Here is a 19,130-nt window from a genome sequence, read left to right as displayed (position 1 = left end):
GTTGGATGTACACAGATTTGGTTGAACGAATTTCTGACAGTGAAGGAAGCAAAATGGATCGTAATATGAGACATTGATCAATGTGTTTTTTTTTACAATGTACTTTAAGGTGTACTTCAATTTGTCAATTAAATAACATTAACATACCTTTTATAAGAAAAGTTTTGATTAGACTTAATTGCATTTAGAGAAAACATATGAATATAAGCCGCTTCTTTTCCCGAATGTTTCCCTCAAAGTAAACATACTGTTTAGTTTACAAATTAATGTCCATATTCAAAGGGGCTTTCAATTTGGTATTAACCTAGAAGCTGCCAGACAACAGTATCTGTATGATGATCAATGAGTACAGCACAAATGTCACTTTGCAGTGTAACCAACATATTGTGGACCTTAAGCCTCACAGTCTTAAACTCGAGTCACTCTACAAGTGTGAAATGATTTTCAACACATACATACATGGGCGTCGCCAGGATTTTTTCTAGAGGGGGGGCAAAAAAAAATTTTGCAAAAAAAATGCTTGTATTTCTCAACACATTCTCGATTTATCAGTTTTAGAGGGGGGGGGGGGCAGGGACATTTTGCCCCCCCCAACTCATTAAATTTACACCACTTTGTCTTCGCACCTCTTTTTCTTTTCTTTTTTTCTTTTCTTTTTCTTCTTTTTTTTGGGTGGCTTTTCCAGGGGGGGGCAAGTGCCCCCCTTGCCCCCCCCCCCCCTCGCAACGCCCATGCATACATAATTTGGACTAAATGTAAGGGCGTACTTCAAACTGGATTACAAATTAATAGCCTTTAACATCACGCTGATACAAGAGGTGGCTGACAGAAATTAGCCCTGTTAGACAAATGATAAAAGCCTTTACCATCACATGTTTATACAAGAGTTTGATGACAGGACAAAGGCTTAAACAACAAATATACAGTCTTGACATCACAGAACTCATACTTGGACGACAGGTCATCCAGGTCATCAGAAGCATGTAAGAGGTGACATAGAGAAGTCTGGCTTGGATGACAGGTGATTAGTAGCCTTTGACATCACGGTGATGAACGAGGTAACTCACAGAACTCTGCCTTGAATGGCAGGTGATGCAAGAGATGGCACACAATATTCATGATGGGATGACAGGTGATTTGCAGGCTTTAAATAAATACAGTTATGTAACGTGTGGCTGACAGAACTCAAGGCTTGATTGACAGGTGATTAGTAGCCTCATAATTAGTGGTTCGATACAAGAGATGACCGACAGTACTTGGGCTTGGATGACAGAATGTGATTAGTAGCCTGTGACATCACAGTGATGCAAGAGGTGGCTGACAGAACTCCGGCATGGTTGACAGGTGATTAGTAGTCCTTCACATCATAGTAATGCTATACATGGGGCAAAGAACAAAACAAATTGAATTAGATATGTAAATTTAAGAAGTTGAATGAAAATCTCCATAGATATTAATTTCCTACTTATACATGCCTAAGACAGTCTATGCATTCCTATTGGTTGAGAGGCCATTACCGGTCCATTGGTGATCTGAACTAGCAATTTAAAACATCAGTCATTTATGATAAAGACTTGTTTTTAAAACTGCACTCTGTGGCACATGCGGACAAGCCACATGAACCATGTGCCACACTGTGTTTGAGAACAACTGAAGATATATCAGGTAGAATGGCATACACTCCGAGGACGTAATGCACACGCACAACCTATCATGTGGTCTGATCTGAAGATGCAGTAAACACATCACTGATGATTTCAGCACTTTTTGAAGGATTTTGATTCAGACATAGTGGTACAAGAGATGACTTACGGTACTTGGGCTTGGATGAGAGACTGCGATTAGTAGCCTGTGACATCACAGTGATGCAAGAGACAGCTGACAGAACTCGGGCGTGGTTGACAGGTGATTAATCGTCCTTGACATCATAGTAATGCTATACATGGAACAAAGAATAGAAATTGAGTAGAAGTATATAAATATGGCGTTTATTAGTTGAAAAGAATCCTCCCTAGATATTTCCTATGTATATATGCCACAGACTGTCTTTCCATTCCTGATTGATGGAGAGCCGGTTGTGTGGCTGGTCTGAACAGGCAATTTAACTCCTTAACCCTGGCACTGTTCGGCCATATACAACTGCAATATGAGAGGAATACATGTATATGTAAGTGCAGGCAATTTGGCCGTTGTCTATGAATGAATGCGGCTATGCAGCAGGAATGCGGCTATAGCAGTGCCTTGGCTTATTGTCTTTCATCGAGCTGCATCTATAGCCATCACCCAGCTATATACAGGTTAAAAATCCGTTAGTAATGATACAGACTTGTGTTTAAAACTGGCACAAAACTGGCACAAGACCATTCACAAGACCAGGGTACGAACAATGACAAAGTAATGCCTTTGTTGTAGTTCATTTGAAAAGCTTGTGACTTGAATTCAGACTGGAGACTTGTGCTGGTCTTGTGATGGCCTTGCAGAGTCTGGACTACAACACTGACTCACACTACTCAGCTTGGATAACAGGTGATAAGTAGCCTGTGACATCACAGTGATGCAAGAGATGGCTGACAGAACTCAGGCATGGTTGACAGGTGATTGGTAGCCTCAGACATAGTGGTACAAGAGATGACTCACGTACAGTACTTGGGCTTGGATGACAGACTGTGATTAGTAGCCTGTGACATCACAGTGATGCAAGAGGTGGCTGACAGAACGCCGGCATGATTGACGGGTGATCAGTAGCCTCAGACATAGTGGTACAAGAGATGACTCACATACAGTACTTGGACTTGGATGACAGACTGTGATTAGTAGCCTGTGACATCACAGTGATGCAAGAGGTGGCTGACAGAACGCCGGCATGATTGACGGGTGATTAGTAGCCTCAGACATAGTGGTACAAGAGATGACTCACGGTACTTGGACTTGGATGATGGACTGTGATTAGTAGCCTGTGACATCACAGTGATGCAAGAGGTGGCTGACAGAACTCCGGCATGGTTGACAGGTGATCAGTCGTCCTTCACATCATTGCCCACCTATATGCTAAAGGTGAGCTGAAGAACAAAAAAATTGAGCCAAGTATGTAAATTTAACTACTGTAGTTGAATGAAAACCTCTTTAGATTTAACTTCGTACTAAAATATATGCCCAAGACAGTCTATGCATTCCTACTGGTTGACAGGCCATTACTGGTCCATGGGTGATCTGAACTGGCAATTTCAAACATCAGTCTTTTATGATAAAGACTTGTTTTAAAACTGCATTCTGTGGCACATGTGCACAATACAAGCTACAGCAACCATGTGCCAAAGTGTGTTTGACAGCCATTGCCGTAAATGCTGAACACGTTGCGGACGTAATGCACACGCACACCCTATCATGTGGTCTGGTCTGAACATGCAGTAAACACGTCACCGATGATTTCAGCACTTTTCATGGATTTTGATTTTAAAAATATCTATACTTGTATAGGGATCTCACAACACCACCTATCAGTCGAAGTTTGCAAGAATAATAAACCCATGTCAAGAACAAGACTCACTGGAAATCGGCCAATGAGTGCTTGCTAGATCTTTCATAAAATATTGTGGATAAAAGTGCGACAACTCCCTTTTGATCAGGTCATTATCAACAACCATGCTCTACTTCATTTCAACTATATTAGTTAGAATTGCTTTATCACACTTTCACCAATTTGAAACAGAAGATCAATGGAGAAAATCGGTTGCTGCAAGTTACCTCCGCTGTTTACTACCGCTGGTCAATAAAAATATACATGTAGAATGATTTAATTTACACAGCTACAGCTAATTGTATCTTACCTTTAAAAACATTAACTGTGCAAATATTTCCAATAGTCAGTTTCCAACAAAGGGGTAGTCTTCTCTTCAATGACGTCCACGTCGCACATGCACAAATTCTACACACAGAACACAAGAAACAAAAACTGAAATCAGTTTTGAGACTTCATATTTACCGAACAAAATTGTTGTCACTATAAAACAATGAAGTCAACAAATATACCAGTTGATTCTTCTAATAGTAAGGACTCTGTTTACAAAGAGCGACAAAGACAGAGCTGCACAAGTTTATAACAAGGTCCTTCGGTCTTTACGAATTACCTTGTTATACATGTACATTTTTGTGTATTTGTAACAGGTATCTTGTATTAACAGTAATGGAAAACACAGGAACACAAAGAACAACAAAGACTTGGGACCTAAAGTTTTGCCTGTTATAAATAAGCAGGATCTTGTATTAACAAAGCTCTCTTCTTGTCCGGGTTCGACTGTACAGCATACACTTACATGTACATGTAATAATGATCTGAGTACGGGAATGGAAATCCAAAGTGACTTCATGTTTTTTTTAAGCGGTCTCCCAAAATTTTCCTTTTCTTACCATTCTAAAGGGAACCTTCGGCCCAGGGCCCATACTTGAAAAATGATGGTCATCATCAACTCATGTTCAATAAACGAGTGCCAATCTGCGAGGTTCAAGGTGTGAGTGTGGCATCAATGCTCCACAGTTATTGTCATCATCCATACATAAACAGGATTGTTCAAATGCCACACTGAGCTATAAATGTGACAACATGCTCCACAGTCATAATGAGTGAACAGAAGGACTAGTGAAATGCCACACTGAGCTCTGAATGTGACAACGATGATCCACGGTTAGAGTAACTAATCGATAACAACCACCGATGCACAGAAGAACTGATGAAATGCCACACTCAGCTGTGAAATTTGACAACATGCTCCACAGTCATAGTGAGCAATCGTCAACAACCACCAATGAACAGAAGGACTGGTCAAATGCCACACTCAGCTGTGAATGTGACAACGATGCTCCACAGTCAAAGTGAGTAATCGTCAACAACCACCTATGTACAGAAGGATTGGTGAAATGCCACACTCAGCTGTGAGAACGATGGTCCATAAAGTCATAGTGAGTAATCATCATCGCCTGATGAGCAGACAGACGCCGTGGGATGCCACAATCAGCTGTGAATGCGACAACGATGCTCCACAATCACAGCGAGTAACTATCCACTGATGAGCAGATGGACTCCGTGAGATGCCACACTCAGCTGTGAATGTGACAAGGATGCTCAACAGTCACAGCGAGTAATCCTCATCATCCACTGATCATCATCATCGCCTGATGAGCAGACAGACGCCGTGGGATGCCACAATCAGCTGTGAATGCGACAACGATGCTCCACAATCACAGCGCCGTGGGATGCCACAATCAGCTGTGAATGCGACAACGATGCTCCACAATCACAGCGAGTAACTATCCACTGATGAGCAGATGGACTCCGTGAGATGCCACACTCAGCTGTGAATGTGACAAGGATGCTCAACAGTCACAGCGAGTAATCCTCATCATCCACTGATCATCATCATCGCCTGATGAGCAGACAGACGCCGTGGGATGCCACAATCAGCTGTGAATGCGACAACGATGCTCCACAATCACAGCGAGTAACTATCCACTGATGAGCAGACGGACTCTGTGAGATGGCACACACAGCTGTGAATCTGACAACGATGCTCCACAGTTATAGCTGTCTGCTTTACACGACTATTTATCCGTCTGTTTTACACGACTATTGATCCGTCTGCTTTACATGACTATTACTCCGCTGATTTACATGACTATTGATCTGTCTGCTTTACACAACTATTTATCCTTCTGGTTTACACGACTTTTGATCTGTCTGATTTACACGACTATTGATCCGTCTGGTTTACACGACTATTGATCCGTCTGATTTACACGACTATTGATCCGTCTGGTTTACACGACTATTGATCCGTCTGATTTACACGACTATTGATCCGTCTGGTTTACACGACTATTGATCCGTCTGATTTACACGACTATTGATCCGCTGATTTACATGACTATTGATCTGTCTGCTTTACACAACTATTTATCCTTCTGGTTTACACGACTTTTGATCTGTCTGATTTACATGACTATTGATCCGTCTGGTTTACACGACTATTGATCCGTCTGATTTACATGACTATTGATCCGCTGATTTACATGACTATTGATCTGTCTGCTTTACACAACTATTTATCCTTCTGGTTTACACGACTTTTGATCTGTCTGATTTACATGACTATTGATCCGTCTGGTTTACACGACTATTGATCCGTCTGATTTACATGACTATTGATCCGCTGATTTACATGACTATTGATCTGTCTGCTTTACACAACTATTTATCCTTCTGGTTTACACGACTTTTGATCTGTCTGATTTACATGACTATTGATCTGTCTGATTTACACGACTATTGATCTGTCTGCTTTACACAACTATTTATCCTTCTGGTTTACACGACTATTGATCCGTCTGGTTTACACGACTATTTATCCGTCTGATTTACACGACTATTGATCTGTCTGCTTTACACGACTATTGATCCATCTGGCTTACACAACTATTTGTCTGTCTTGTTTAGTATTGCATGTTTTACCCTTTTTCTTATTCAGGTTACAAATGCTTCATTTTGTATGCACTTCTTTTTTCTCTTACCATTGCTTACAATTTCATTTCAATTTACAGCTGAAATATTATATTCTTGTCTCTTTGAAAATGCACAATGTGCATTACTGAAAACACTCAAAATACAACCAAACCATGTTTTAAAATTGAGCAATACAAACTAATTCATTTATAAAGTCACAACCGAATAATGACTGCTTCGTGGTAGCTGTAGTAAGTTGGACTAATTTGAACATCAACACAATCTATATTTCTCACATAAACATGGTCAAGTAAAGTGCCTTTTTCAGTTGTTGCATAACTTACACACTGATTATATCCATGATCATCCATCAATTTCTTCACACAAGATTCTTTTGTCATGATATCTTCATTAAAATCGCCCATAACAATGCACTTGTTTGAAATCTTGTGTATCTCATTTAGCAACATTTCAAGCACCTTTACAAATTCCTTTAATGTATATGACGGTGGTCGGTAAAGTATAACAACAACTACTGGTAATGACTCGTTTGAAATTACATGGTACCCAAATGCGATGTATTCAAGATTGTTAATTGGCAAATTCATCCTACTGAACACCCTGTCCTTTTTGCCACACACAGCTACACCGCCATGACACTGTTCTTTCAACATACATGCCACATGACTGGAGTTATCATAAGACATACTTCTTGGTTGGTGAAACCATTCATAGTCACTCATATCCATATCACAATCAAAGTTTGTCAGTCCATGTTTCTGTCAGGCAAATGAAATCACACGACAACATTTCATCATTAGATTTTAAATCCATTACATGTGCATGAAGTCCTTGAATATTATGCATAGCAATACTTGTGCTGAAACATACATCACCCTTGATTTCATTTTCATCACCTACGTGTGCATGTACATTATTGCTTCCCTTTTCATCAGACTCCTCAATGTACAATGCCATTTTACTCATTGCTTCAGCTACTGCCTCATTACAATAAATGTATTTCTCATCAAACCCTTCTATCACAAGACCATTCAGTGAAACAACTCTACTCAAACTAACATAAGCTTGTCCTGCGGAAAATGTACGGTTCAAACATACAACTGCCTTTTCCAAACTCATACCCTGAACCTTGTGAGCTGTACATGCCCAAGCTAACTTGAGTGGAAACTGATGTCGGACACACTGTTTTTTCAAATTTTCTTCAACCATTTCAATACCGACAGCATCTCTATCATTAATACATGAAGTTTGTTTCAATTTTGATCCAATATTCTCATTGTCAAATTTTACCTTAATCAACTTAGGTGACTGCTCACGATCATTAGCTAATACAACAATTTCATTTACAATTCCAAATACTCCATTAACAAGTCCATCAGATACATCAAGGTTCCTTGTAAGCATGACTCTAGCACCAACACCAAGCCACAGAGCATCAGGTAAATTAGTCATTGAGGATTTCTTGAGTGATTTCACTACTGATATCATTTTCCCACTTTTTGCATCTTTCTGGAAATCTTTAGCAAGAACACATACACAATCTGAACATTTAGCAAAGAGGGTCTGTGTATTGTACTCATCCACTTGTTTATTGCAAGGATAAATATGCACAGCATCAGTCCAATCTTCTCCAGTCTCACGTGATTGTAACAGTCTCTTATCATGAGCTCCTAAGCTTTCCTTTCTCTTTCTGATTCGTAATCTATTCAATACTTTAGCAAACTGTGCATCATCCTTTTGTCTCATTATCTCAGTCAGTTCTACTTTGACAAAATTATCATTCCACAAGTCAGTTGTAACATCAGTCTGGTACAAAGATTTTGCTTTTACTGGGGGCAACTGATAAAAATCACCAACAGCTAATACACTGACATTTCCAAAAGGACTATGATTTCTAGATTGTTTTATCTGTCGCAGACGACCATGAACATAGCACAAGAGTTTATGACCCACCATCGAAATCTCATTAACAATCAGAATTTGTAGTTGCCTCAATTTATGTCGCAGTGTACTGATCTTTTCTTCACTCAGTGGTTGATACGGCAATCTGACATTTGTTGTTATTGACAAAGCACTGTGAATAGTGGCGCCATGTATATTATATGCAGCAACACCTGTAGGCGCTGTAAGTAAAACTGAGATGTCGTCTGGATTTTCTACCATTCTTCCAAAAAGTCTTGTTGCCTCGTAATAAATACATTTAATCAAATGGCTTTTCCCTGTCCCTGCTCCACCCGTGACAAATACATGGAACGGTTCAGGATTTTTACCATTCACTTTGTCCAAACACCATTGTCTGACTTTGTAAAACACCTGTTTTTGTCTAGGATTGAGACACCTCAACAAATTCATTGCTTCTTGTTTGGATACATTTAATCTGTGTGGTTCAATAGTATATTTCATATCATCATCTTTCTTGGATTTCAAATCAGGAATATCCGACTCATTGTCACTCTCATCCACTTGTGCTCGTTGCTGTCCTTCACATTCAAGTCTGTCTTTTTCACTTTCTGGAGCGATCAATGCCCAAGCATCTTCTTGTGGACCAAACTTCTCCAACATTTCCTCAGCTTCATCTACTGCCTTAGCATTAGCTTCATACAATGACTGGTTATTTTCAACAATAATTCTGACAGGTTTCAAAATGCCACCAAACTTAATAATGCCATTTCTATAAAATTCCTCGTATATTTCAAACTGTTGCGGTTTTAGCTGGGCATCAACACGATATGGAAGGTACAACTGCAGTATGCTCTGGTAGTACTTTTCAGGACATTTTGCTAATGAAAATCTAGGAAATCGTATAACAGCTGGATCAGTTCGACTTCGTTTCTGTATGTGACCCAAACCATTCTTCAATTCATATACTGGTGAACGAGTTGTTTTAGCCATGTTTGTATATATAACTCTATAATCTGAGCAAAATGTTGCCAAGCACATTGTTTCAAATTTGTCAGTATTTGGTCTTGCTAGGTACCTATCAACTCTACTAGTCATCCAAATATTATCATCTTCATCACATGTACTTTGAATAACACTCAGAGGCTTACTCATTCTAATTGGATTTTCACCGACAGGTATAAATTCCACTTTCCTTGATCCTTCTTTCAATCTCAGATTACAAACACGATAAACTGCTTCTTGTGCTGATACTTCACGGTTATGCAAATACACACAGCCAATTTCCCGCATGCTCTGTCTAACATCCAAATTTCCTTTCTGAGCCTCTGCCTGAGCATGTGACAACAACATACCCATTTCACGTTCAGCTTTGGACATATACGATACCACGTAAGCAACACAAGCATAGGCATCACAAATATACTGAATATCCATGTTTGCATTCCAGCATCTTATCAAATCTGGATTGTACAAATTAACCCATACATCTTGTGGTTGTCTCTTATGAACTAAACTGGCTTTGCAACTTAATACATCAACAGCTTTTTCGAAATCACTTTGTGTCAAATTTATACTTGCAAACAATTCATTGGTTGTCATGTGTTCATTCTCAGTTTTCTGTATTGCAGTCCATATTGATTGCAGCAATTCCTTAGCCTTATTTTTTTCACTGCTTTCACCATTAGTTTGATCCTCATCGTCTGTTGGCATGGGCTCAGTAATGAATGTTCGTTCAGATGGAGGTCTTGGGAAATTAAACCTACACTCAGTACCCTTCTTTTTACATGACTTGGAATGTTTTCTGCTGTGCAACTGTACATGACTAATAATTTCATTTAATTCTTCATCCTTGTCCTTTGATGGTAATTTACAACTTATATATTTGTCAACAAACTGTTCAACCTCTCTTTTACTGTCATCTCCCAACTTTGGTGCATTTTCAATCCAGAAAAGACAATGTGTATGTGGCGACCCTCTTTGTTGAAATTCTACTCTGTAAAAATAGTCTATGACTTTTCCTATCGGTTCAGCTCTGGACAGTACAACATCTTTCAGAAACGTATGGAATCGCTGATCAAACATTCTCGCAGCAGTTACAGGATTACTTCGCAATATGGTACATTTCTCATTCCAGTCCAAATCTTCCACATCTCTAGAATCACCTTGCTGTCTTAAAATTGTATTGATTACCTCAGGCCACCGCATATCAGCTGCAGAAAATGAACAAAACCATGTTGGTATTCCTAACTGTCTGATCATAGCCAAAACATCTTTCTGTGCTGCTTGCCAGTAGGGGGGTGTACCACGAATGGGCTTGAGAAATTTGTATCCACTATCTGACTTCAACATATCTTGCAATTGGTCCCTGTCATTGATCATGGAGGCATTCACACTGTCACCATTATACTTTTTATCAGATCCTTTTCGCAATGCAATAGAAACACTTGACATAACTCTCTGAATCTCTGACAAATACTGAGCATAAAAGATATATTGAGTACACATTGCAAATCTATTATCAACATTCATCAATCGGTTATGAAAATATCGGCAAAGTGTCAATTTCACTTCACGATCATCATCAAAAATAGGTTGACCTGATGGAAATAATGCTGGAAAGCATTTGGCTTCGTTACCCTTTTCCATTAACACTCTGATTGGACTATTGCCTTCACATGGAGCCACACACAGCACTTCCTCAAAATACTGATCAAGTATTTCCTGTCCTACGTTAGTTGGCTGAAGACAAGTGTCTAATGCAATGCCTCGTAAACGATCGTCATCAGTTTCCTCATCACTGTTATCACTTTCATTATTGGCTTCTTCTTTCATGTCAGGTACAGACTGATCAATTTCCTTATCATCTTCACACAACGGATTGTCCCAATCAGCATTTATTTTAATGTCACTGAACCATTTATTATTATGTTGAAGATATTGTAACGCATTCTCCACATTTTCTTTACTCACAAAGTGATATTGATAATATCCTTTATAAGTCAATTTCCTCTTCAACTTCACACGAATCATCTGATCATCGTTTTGAGACCTTGGCAATGCTTTCACTGTATCCGTAATATTTGATGGCACACATACAACTGGACCTCGTACACCATGTTGTCCGCCTTTAGGCAATGCAATCATTTTCATGAATGGTACATTTATTGCAATTAGATGCTCCTCTAATGTATTCAAACAAGCTAATTCCTCAGGGATGTCCATCAGGTTTAAATTATTCACAGTAGCTTCAGCAGGGACTTTATTAACTAGTAATTTTCTGTGACAGGTATAACATATCCATAAACATGATCTGCTTGATTCTGCAATCATACACTTGGATTCACAATGATCACTACAAGTATGAAGATATTTGTCACTAATTGACGTCTGATCTCTGTATTTGTTCAGGTTACACTGTATAACTTGCTTTTTAAACAGCAGTTTATGACAGCAAGCACACACATACTCGGGTCCTTTTGCTATGCTTTCTTTAAACTTCTTTGTAACAAAACAAATTTTACGTCTTTTCTCTTTGTTAATCACAGCACGTCTGGAATTCAGCTTTGCCATACTTTTACGATATTCACTATTTATTTCATACTTCCTTTTCCCATACTTTATTAACTTTGCTCTGTAAGATGTGACACATCGGTATTTCTTTTTGATACTTGCAATGAGCTTTCTTCTATATGAAGCATTGGCATGATATTTACATTTTGCTCGATTAATTTTCTTCTGTCTATAAGCAAGATCTTTACGGTACTGTGCTTTGCACTTGCTTTTTTCATAATTTATTAGCTTTTCTCTATATCCTGCATCATCACGGTACTTTGTTTTCCTCTTAGTGATCAGCTTCTCTCTGTACTCAGGATTCAGGCAATACTTTGTTTTCCCCTTATTGATTTTGTGTTCTCTGTATTCAGGATTATTGTAATACTTTGTTTTTCCCTCAAGGATTACCTTGTTTCTGTACTCAGGATTCTGGCGATACTTTGTTTTCCCCTTAGTGATTAGCTCCTCTCTGTACTCGGGATTCTGGCAATACTTTGTTTTCCCCTTAGTGATTAGCCGCTCTCTATAGTCCATATCACTATTGTACTTTATTTTTAGCAATTCCTTCTTCTTGTCTGCATTCTTTTGGTAGTTCTTCTGGTTATACATCTTTTTACTTTGCTTTTGCTCATCACTCCTATTCTTTTCACCTTTCACCTTCTTTGCATACCTTTCCTTATTTTTCTCTCTTTTCCTTCTTTGTTGTAATTTTTTATTTGCTCGCTTACGCCTTTTACACTTTGAATTCTTTTCTGATTTACTGGAGGTACCATTTTTCACACATTCTGCTCCTTTATTACTTGTTACTTTTTGCTGTCCATTATCAGATTGCCTTCTTGATTGAGTTGATTCATGAACTGACAACACAACATCATAGTGAATTCTACGCCTATGGTACAAGTATATTGCCTCATCTAATGTTGCAGCCTCTCTCTCAAAGGTGCTTGCAGAGAAAACATACCACTTATTTACATCTTCAAATGTGTATATGTCTGTATGCAGCATGTGTGCCATCGCCATGATTTCAACCTCTGTAGCCCACACTCCAGAGTCAAACATTCTTTGCTTTATGACATATTCTTCCACATTAACAAATCCTTGTCGCAGAAAACCATTGAATTTATCTCCATTTTTTAACAAGTGATTGACAGTAGCCATTCTTAACTGCAAATGATTATCTTCAGTTCCTGACACTGCAAATGATATAGCCCTGAAAAAGCAGTTCCCATCTCCTTTAATTTTCTTCACTAAATCAGGTCGTCCCATCTCTTCACATGTATCTGAAACCTCATTACAGTCCAGAGATACTTGGCCTATTCTATGTTCTCTACATACTGCCTGCTTCCTATTATAAGTCAGGGGAACAAATTTAAACCTTTGCATCTGGACCATTTCCATAATTTCAACATCACTGTTGTCATTGACTTTAGTACTGCGACTCATTTCACTGCAACTATGTTTGTTGCCTTCCTTCAAATTATTTGGTAGATCCGTACATGTCCTTGACAAGCCACTACCAGAACCAACAACATCTACTATAGACCCAGAGTTTCCTTCATCAACTTTTGCTTTATTGCGATCACTCCTTGCCAGTACTGAATCATCGTTGTCCTCTGTACATATACATGCATCAGCATCGTGTCTTTCCTCATCATCTAACCACACAGATACACCTGTAACTTCAAACTGCTCATTATCAGACAAGCACATAGATTTTGCCAAATCACTACAATACCTGTGTACATCTTGCCAAGTAGCGACACGTTTCAACAGACTTGTTCCTTCACTGACTTGGCAACCTTGCTGGTTTCTAGAGTGAGAATCAAAGATATAATACATGCCATCTTGAGCAATTACAACAAATGTATTTCCATGGAAACATATGAAACTTGCATAGTATTGCTGAAGACTATGTTCTAATGCATGATTCAGCGGCATCATATGAAATTCCGGCAAATTACACTCTTCTCCAAAAGTACCACATACAGGATCATGAAACCTCATACTGAAATGATGATTCAGCAAATCCAATTCATTTGGCAGTTCATTTATCAACAAGTATCGAGTATTCACTGTAGAACTTCTAGATAAATGTCTGTATAACTCATTTCCAGTATTTAGTGTAGTATCAATATCACTGGAAGACCAGTCTTTCAACTCTTTGACTTTACTATATAAAACACAGCACAAACTGTTCGGTACACATTGTTTTCCTGAACTCCATCCAAATCTATGATTGCCTTGATGAAAACTTCCCTGCACAATCATTGTGTCTGATCCAATGTAATTCTTTCCTCTACTACTTTTTCTTTTACTCTCCTGATTGTGTTTGCCTCCCACAGATTTACATGTTTCATGTTGCAAAGTTTTGCATTTTTTGACATTACCTTTGACATCATGCTCGCTATCTAAAACTTCATGTGCATTTTGTACATGTACCTCCTTTTGTTTACGTTTTGTTTCACCACTTTTATTGTCACTTGGTAGCTGCCGTTTCCTACTAACTGGATATGCTGTTTCACGAGTTGTTTCACAATTGTATTCACCTTGCAAATTCTTTGATTGACAACTTTGTTCACCAGTTTTACTGCCCTTATCAACACTGTCTTCAACCTTTCCATTTCTTGCACCTCTTCTACCCCTCCTTCCAACAGGTTTGGACATGCTAGTTTGACTTTCATCTGTATCATCTACATGTACTTCTGGGGGTTGGCTTTTCTTGCTCCGTAGTGAGTAACCACCTGTCTGCCTACGTACCACCACTTCTTTGGTTTCAGTCATTAATTTCATGCAACCTGTTCTTTGTTTTCTTTTTGCATCACTTACATTTTTTCTCTGATTGTCTTTGTTGCTGTCCTTCCTGCACATTCCACTCACGGACCTCTCTCTGACCACATCATCGGTGCATGTCTCCTGAACTGTCAAGTCATACAGGTTATCATCTGTTGGAATACCAAGATTACATAACAGAGACTCAGAGTAAGTACTCTTCCCACATTTTCTGCACAACCATGTCACAGCTTTGTTGCTCAACACCTGTTTCATCTTTGAGAAATTCATACAATGCACATGATACCAAATGTCACAGCCATCACACTGCACGTTGTTTTTAGATGACTTAATACTCCTATCGCACAACCAGCACTGCTTGTCTTGAATTTCATTTACATTCGATCTCTTTGAAAATTTACTCTTTTGTGATCTCCATGGTTTATACTGATTTCTGCTGTGTTTCTTCACTATGCATTTGTCTCCCTTATCTGGCATGTTGTTCAAGACATAACTCAAACTTCTTCTAGTGTGACTTTGTAAATTCTTCTGGGCATTCTTCTGGTTTCTTCTGTCCTCCTTACTCATGCGCAATTTGATCATCTTACCATTCCTCATTCTGTGGAAGGCCTGTCTACGTTGACTTCTTCTCATTTTCTTTCTATTTGGTTTTGAAACCTTCTTTGCCTCTTGACAGTACTCTACATAACTTTCCAATACCTGACTTCTGCTACAGCATGTTTGTCTGCTTACCTTCAAGCTTCTCAATGCTTTCTGATTACTTACTCTCTGCTTTGTCATTTTGTTGATTCTCCGCATCTTCAGTTCACTCACCCTTCTTCTCTGCACAAGATAGTCACTGCATCTAGGCTCAGTATCATCGATGTGGTATCTCAGGTTAAACTCGTATGCTCTGTGATTATACTCATATGCTCTCAGTTTCAAGTCATATTTCCTGATTAGTTTCTGTTCATATTCTCTCTGTTTAATCTCATGTAATCTCATGTTATCTGTGCATCTTTTCTCAAGATTAATCCAGCTGAAGGGCACGCTGGCCCCAGTACCCTCCCAGTGAGAACAAGGAACACGCTGGAACCTTTGTTCTCCGAGTACGAGTACACAGTCTGCGTGTACCAGCTGGTTTGCGCACTGCCTGTGAAACACAGGCAGGCGTCTTCCCTGAGGAGGTGCCAACCTCAGGGAAGTTGAAGGAACGTCACAGCTCGTCTTCTCCAGCGTCTTCACCATTTTCTGCAAAACAGAGAAAAGAGAGAAAAACGATAAATAACACATATTATAAATACAGAAGAGTTCCATACACGGACAACGCTTATTTTTCCCTACAGTGGCCTAAAAGCCATGAACAGCAATGACATGCCCTTAACAGTCAAATTATAGTAGTGAAAAAAATAAAGGCATTTACTTAGCAAAAAAATAGAATTCTTCAGAGCAGTCGCATAGGATTTGTGCACAGGGGGTCAAGTGTTGTTTGTGTATAGAACTCTTTCCCATGAACATAGTTATTGTGAATGGCCCTTGACTACAGCATCGGTCCTTAAAGCTATAGTCCATCATTTGCAGCCATCCGAAAAGTAACTGGCGTAATTACTGTTGAAAAACAAACTTCGTTGAAAGATAGTAAGGGAACTAAACTCCCTGTGAAATTATTCTTTCTGGGAAGCTGTCATTTTGAAGTAATCAATGAAAGAAGGCATTTCCAACGGTGATTCTTAAGAAGCACCGTAGGAAAATTTAAATTTAGTAGTTCGTTTTGTTATTCAGCGCAGCGCGCACAAGTATTGGAACGACGCACACGCGCGCGCGGTTGTTATAATTCGTCGGATCAGTGCGCGACGCCGCGTATAGCTGCAATTCAAAACAATTCAAAACTTGATTCAGTAACTTTTGATTTGAAATTGAGATCTTAGAATGCTGCTTTTCTCAGAATGTACAGCTGAAGCTGAGCTGAAACTTCATCGGGTTAGTTGCTCAGTATCCTTCATTAGATTTTGAACACTTTTGTTGCTTCAAACGAACAAAATGCACAAATTACAAATGATGGACTATAGCTTTAAGTATAGCTCAACATATCCCAACTATAAATAACATTTTCCAACTAGACGGCCACTCTCCATTGGAATGAATGTAACAGCGTATTCGGAGGCAATCACCCAAAATGGCCACCCCCCCCCCCCAAGGAAAAACAAACAGAGAAAAGCAAATGAACACTTAAAAATTGCCAAATTCTAACAAAATGACAGGCTTTACCCCCCCTTCATTATAGAAAGTTTGGTCATTTACAATTGTCAAGTACTTAAGCCCCCCTCCTCAATATCTTAAGTACAATTGGGAAAGTATACAAATAATAAATGTTTACGAGTGCAATGGTGAGAATATTTCCATGAGTTGAAAGATGGAACATTTCTTCTTTCAACGAATGGAAATATTCTCTCCATTGCACGAATGAAAAACATTCATTATTTGTTTTATATAACGACATACACATCTTTGTCATTTAATTGTAGGATATAAAAACTGACTTTAAGTCACTAATGCCACCATGTTTTTAACATTAAATTAGACAATGATTTCACTTAATACTCAGTGAGAATTTTAAACTCATAATTTCACACAGCTGACAAAACAACTTGACCATGACATATCTTGAGAATTATTCATGTTTGTAAAAAGAGAACAATGCAATTTTCTTTGCAAACTATATACATGTACATGTATGCAGGAAATTCCCACACAAACAGCGAGCCTTATCTAACATGTCCAAGTAAATCCCTGATAACTTTGCATCAGACTGAATTATTCCATTAAAATAATTCAATAATAAAACCGTCATTCTTTCCTAATTTTATATTTACATCTTATATAAACCCCAACTCTAGCATTGTCTAGGAATAAGTCTCATTACTATTATTAGTTGGCAAATACAGTCATAACATGACATAACATGTGCACTTCTATATGCCCCCCCCCCTCACCTTTCATTATTTTTCAGTGATCACCAAGGTGGTATCAAACTATTGTACAACTAGACTACATGTACATGCATCATTTTTCCCATGACAAAATAATGTTAGTATAAACAGTTACTGAGTTAGGCATAGCGGGCATAGCAATTACGTACAGACTAGCCCCATAAATGTGGCCTATTTACTGGACTGCCTCCGAAAACATAGGCCACACATCCACATGTACAAAAACATGTCGCACTTTGCCAAATTTTGATTTTCACATTTAGGCTTAGTTTGGAAGTTTATTTTGCTTTAGAAGCATACTCACCCTCTGAATAGGCTAATCAGAAAGTGCTGCCTTTTCCAGATGTCTATTTTTCGTGAAAATTCCAGATCCATTTGCACACGTTTGCGTATCAAAATTTCAACATGAAATTTCACAAAAATTAGCCATCTGAAAAAGGCAACACTTCCTGATTAGCCTATTCAGGGGGTGAGTTTGCTTCTAAAGCAAAAAAACCTACAAACTAAGTCTAAATGTGAAAATCAAAATTTGGCAAAGTGCGACACATTTTTGTACGTGTGGATGTACATGTACGTGTGGCCTATGTTTACAAAGGCAGTCCAGGGCTACGCACAGACATGAAGCACTTCACGGTAATATGCGCCATTTCACACCTGATATATCGATATAATACAACCACACCTATTGTTCCCCAATTATTGTAACACACACATACAAAGAAATGTAAATAATCCCATAAAAAACACCGAAACAAACCCCTAAACTAAACCAACAATAGTACCACGCCGTATCTCACCGTCTCCACAATAGTCTGGTACACCGTGTACAGCTTAGCATGGCCCAACACTTTCTGTAGCCAAGCTACCGGACGTTACCATGCCCATTACATCCAACGCGTCATTTTCACAGCTAGAGGTCAATGCACCTTCTACCTCAATAAAGAGGGCGCCCTTTCTTTCGCGACAAGAAAGTCAACTTTCCCAAAGCCTATACTTTGCGCGCGTGTAGCCGGGCCTATAACGCGAGGACACTTCCGCCGAAGCCGCGCCGCGGGCACCGCCGAGTCATTTTATTCCTTCAATACGGATTGTATTTCTCAATTCCAAACCCAAATACTTGTTTACCATCCACACAAATAATCTTTATATCATAATACCACCTTTTTAGAACTCAAAACATAACCTCAATGTACCCACATTCACGGGTTTTATGATTAATTAAAAAACAATTAAACAAAAAGCTGTTTCCAAAAGAAACTTCATATGCATTACTTCATAGTGAACAGACAATGATTCGACATCTTTGTACATCTTTTAAAATGAGTTTTAGATCATGCACCGATTTTGCATAAAAAATATAACACATTAATTTTGACGTCCTTGCAAACGTCATCCTGCGTTCT

The 19,130-nt window shown here is 38.8% G+C and overlaps 1 protein-coding gene across 1 annotated transcript; it reads right to left on the bottom strand.

The window, feature by feature from the left end:
- Positions 1 to 739: 739 nt before the first annotated feature.
- Positions 740 to 18,580, bottom strand: LOC119726795. Its single transcript, XM_038198653.1, has 6 exons — positions 18,525 to 18,580; positions 14,795 to 15,988; positions 3,828 to 3,925; positions 2,506 to 3,059; positions 1,813 to 1,936; positions 740 to 1,375 (listed from the first exon to the last, which is right to left on the bottom strand). The coding sequence occupies exons 2-3, from the start codon at positions 15,983 to 15,985 to the stop codon at positions 3,839 to 3,841; spliced, it is 1,278 nt and encodes a 425-aa protein (XP_038054581.1). The 5' UTR covers positions 15,986 to 15,988; positions 18,525 to 18,580; the 3' UTR covers positions 740 to 1,375; positions 1,813 to 1,936; positions 2,506 to 3,059; positions 3,828 to 3,838.
- Between the last annotated feature and the right edge of the window lie 550 nt (positions 18,581 to 19,130).

Source organism: Patiria miniata, unplaced genomic scaffold (genome assembly GCF_015706575.1).
Source record: "Patiria miniata isolate m_02_andy unplaced genomic scaffold, ASM1570657v1 HiC_scaffold_2, whole genome shotgun sequence".
NCBI lineage: Eukaryota > Metazoa > Echinodermata > Asteroidea > Valvatida > Asterinidae > Patiria > Patiria miniata.
This window is presented reverse-complemented; position numbering and strand designations above follow the sequence as displayed.

Excerpts from the sequence above, each read along its gene's own strand:
- LOC119726795 (XM_038198653.1), bottom strand. The coding sequence starts at position 15,985 with ATGGTGAAGACGCTGGAGAAGACGAGCTGTGACGTTCCTTCAACTTCC. Across the intron at positions 3,926-14,794 it reads AAGACAATCAGAGAAAAAAT|AATTTGTGCATGTGCGACGT; the intron begins GTAAGTGATGCA and ends TTCTGTGTGTAG.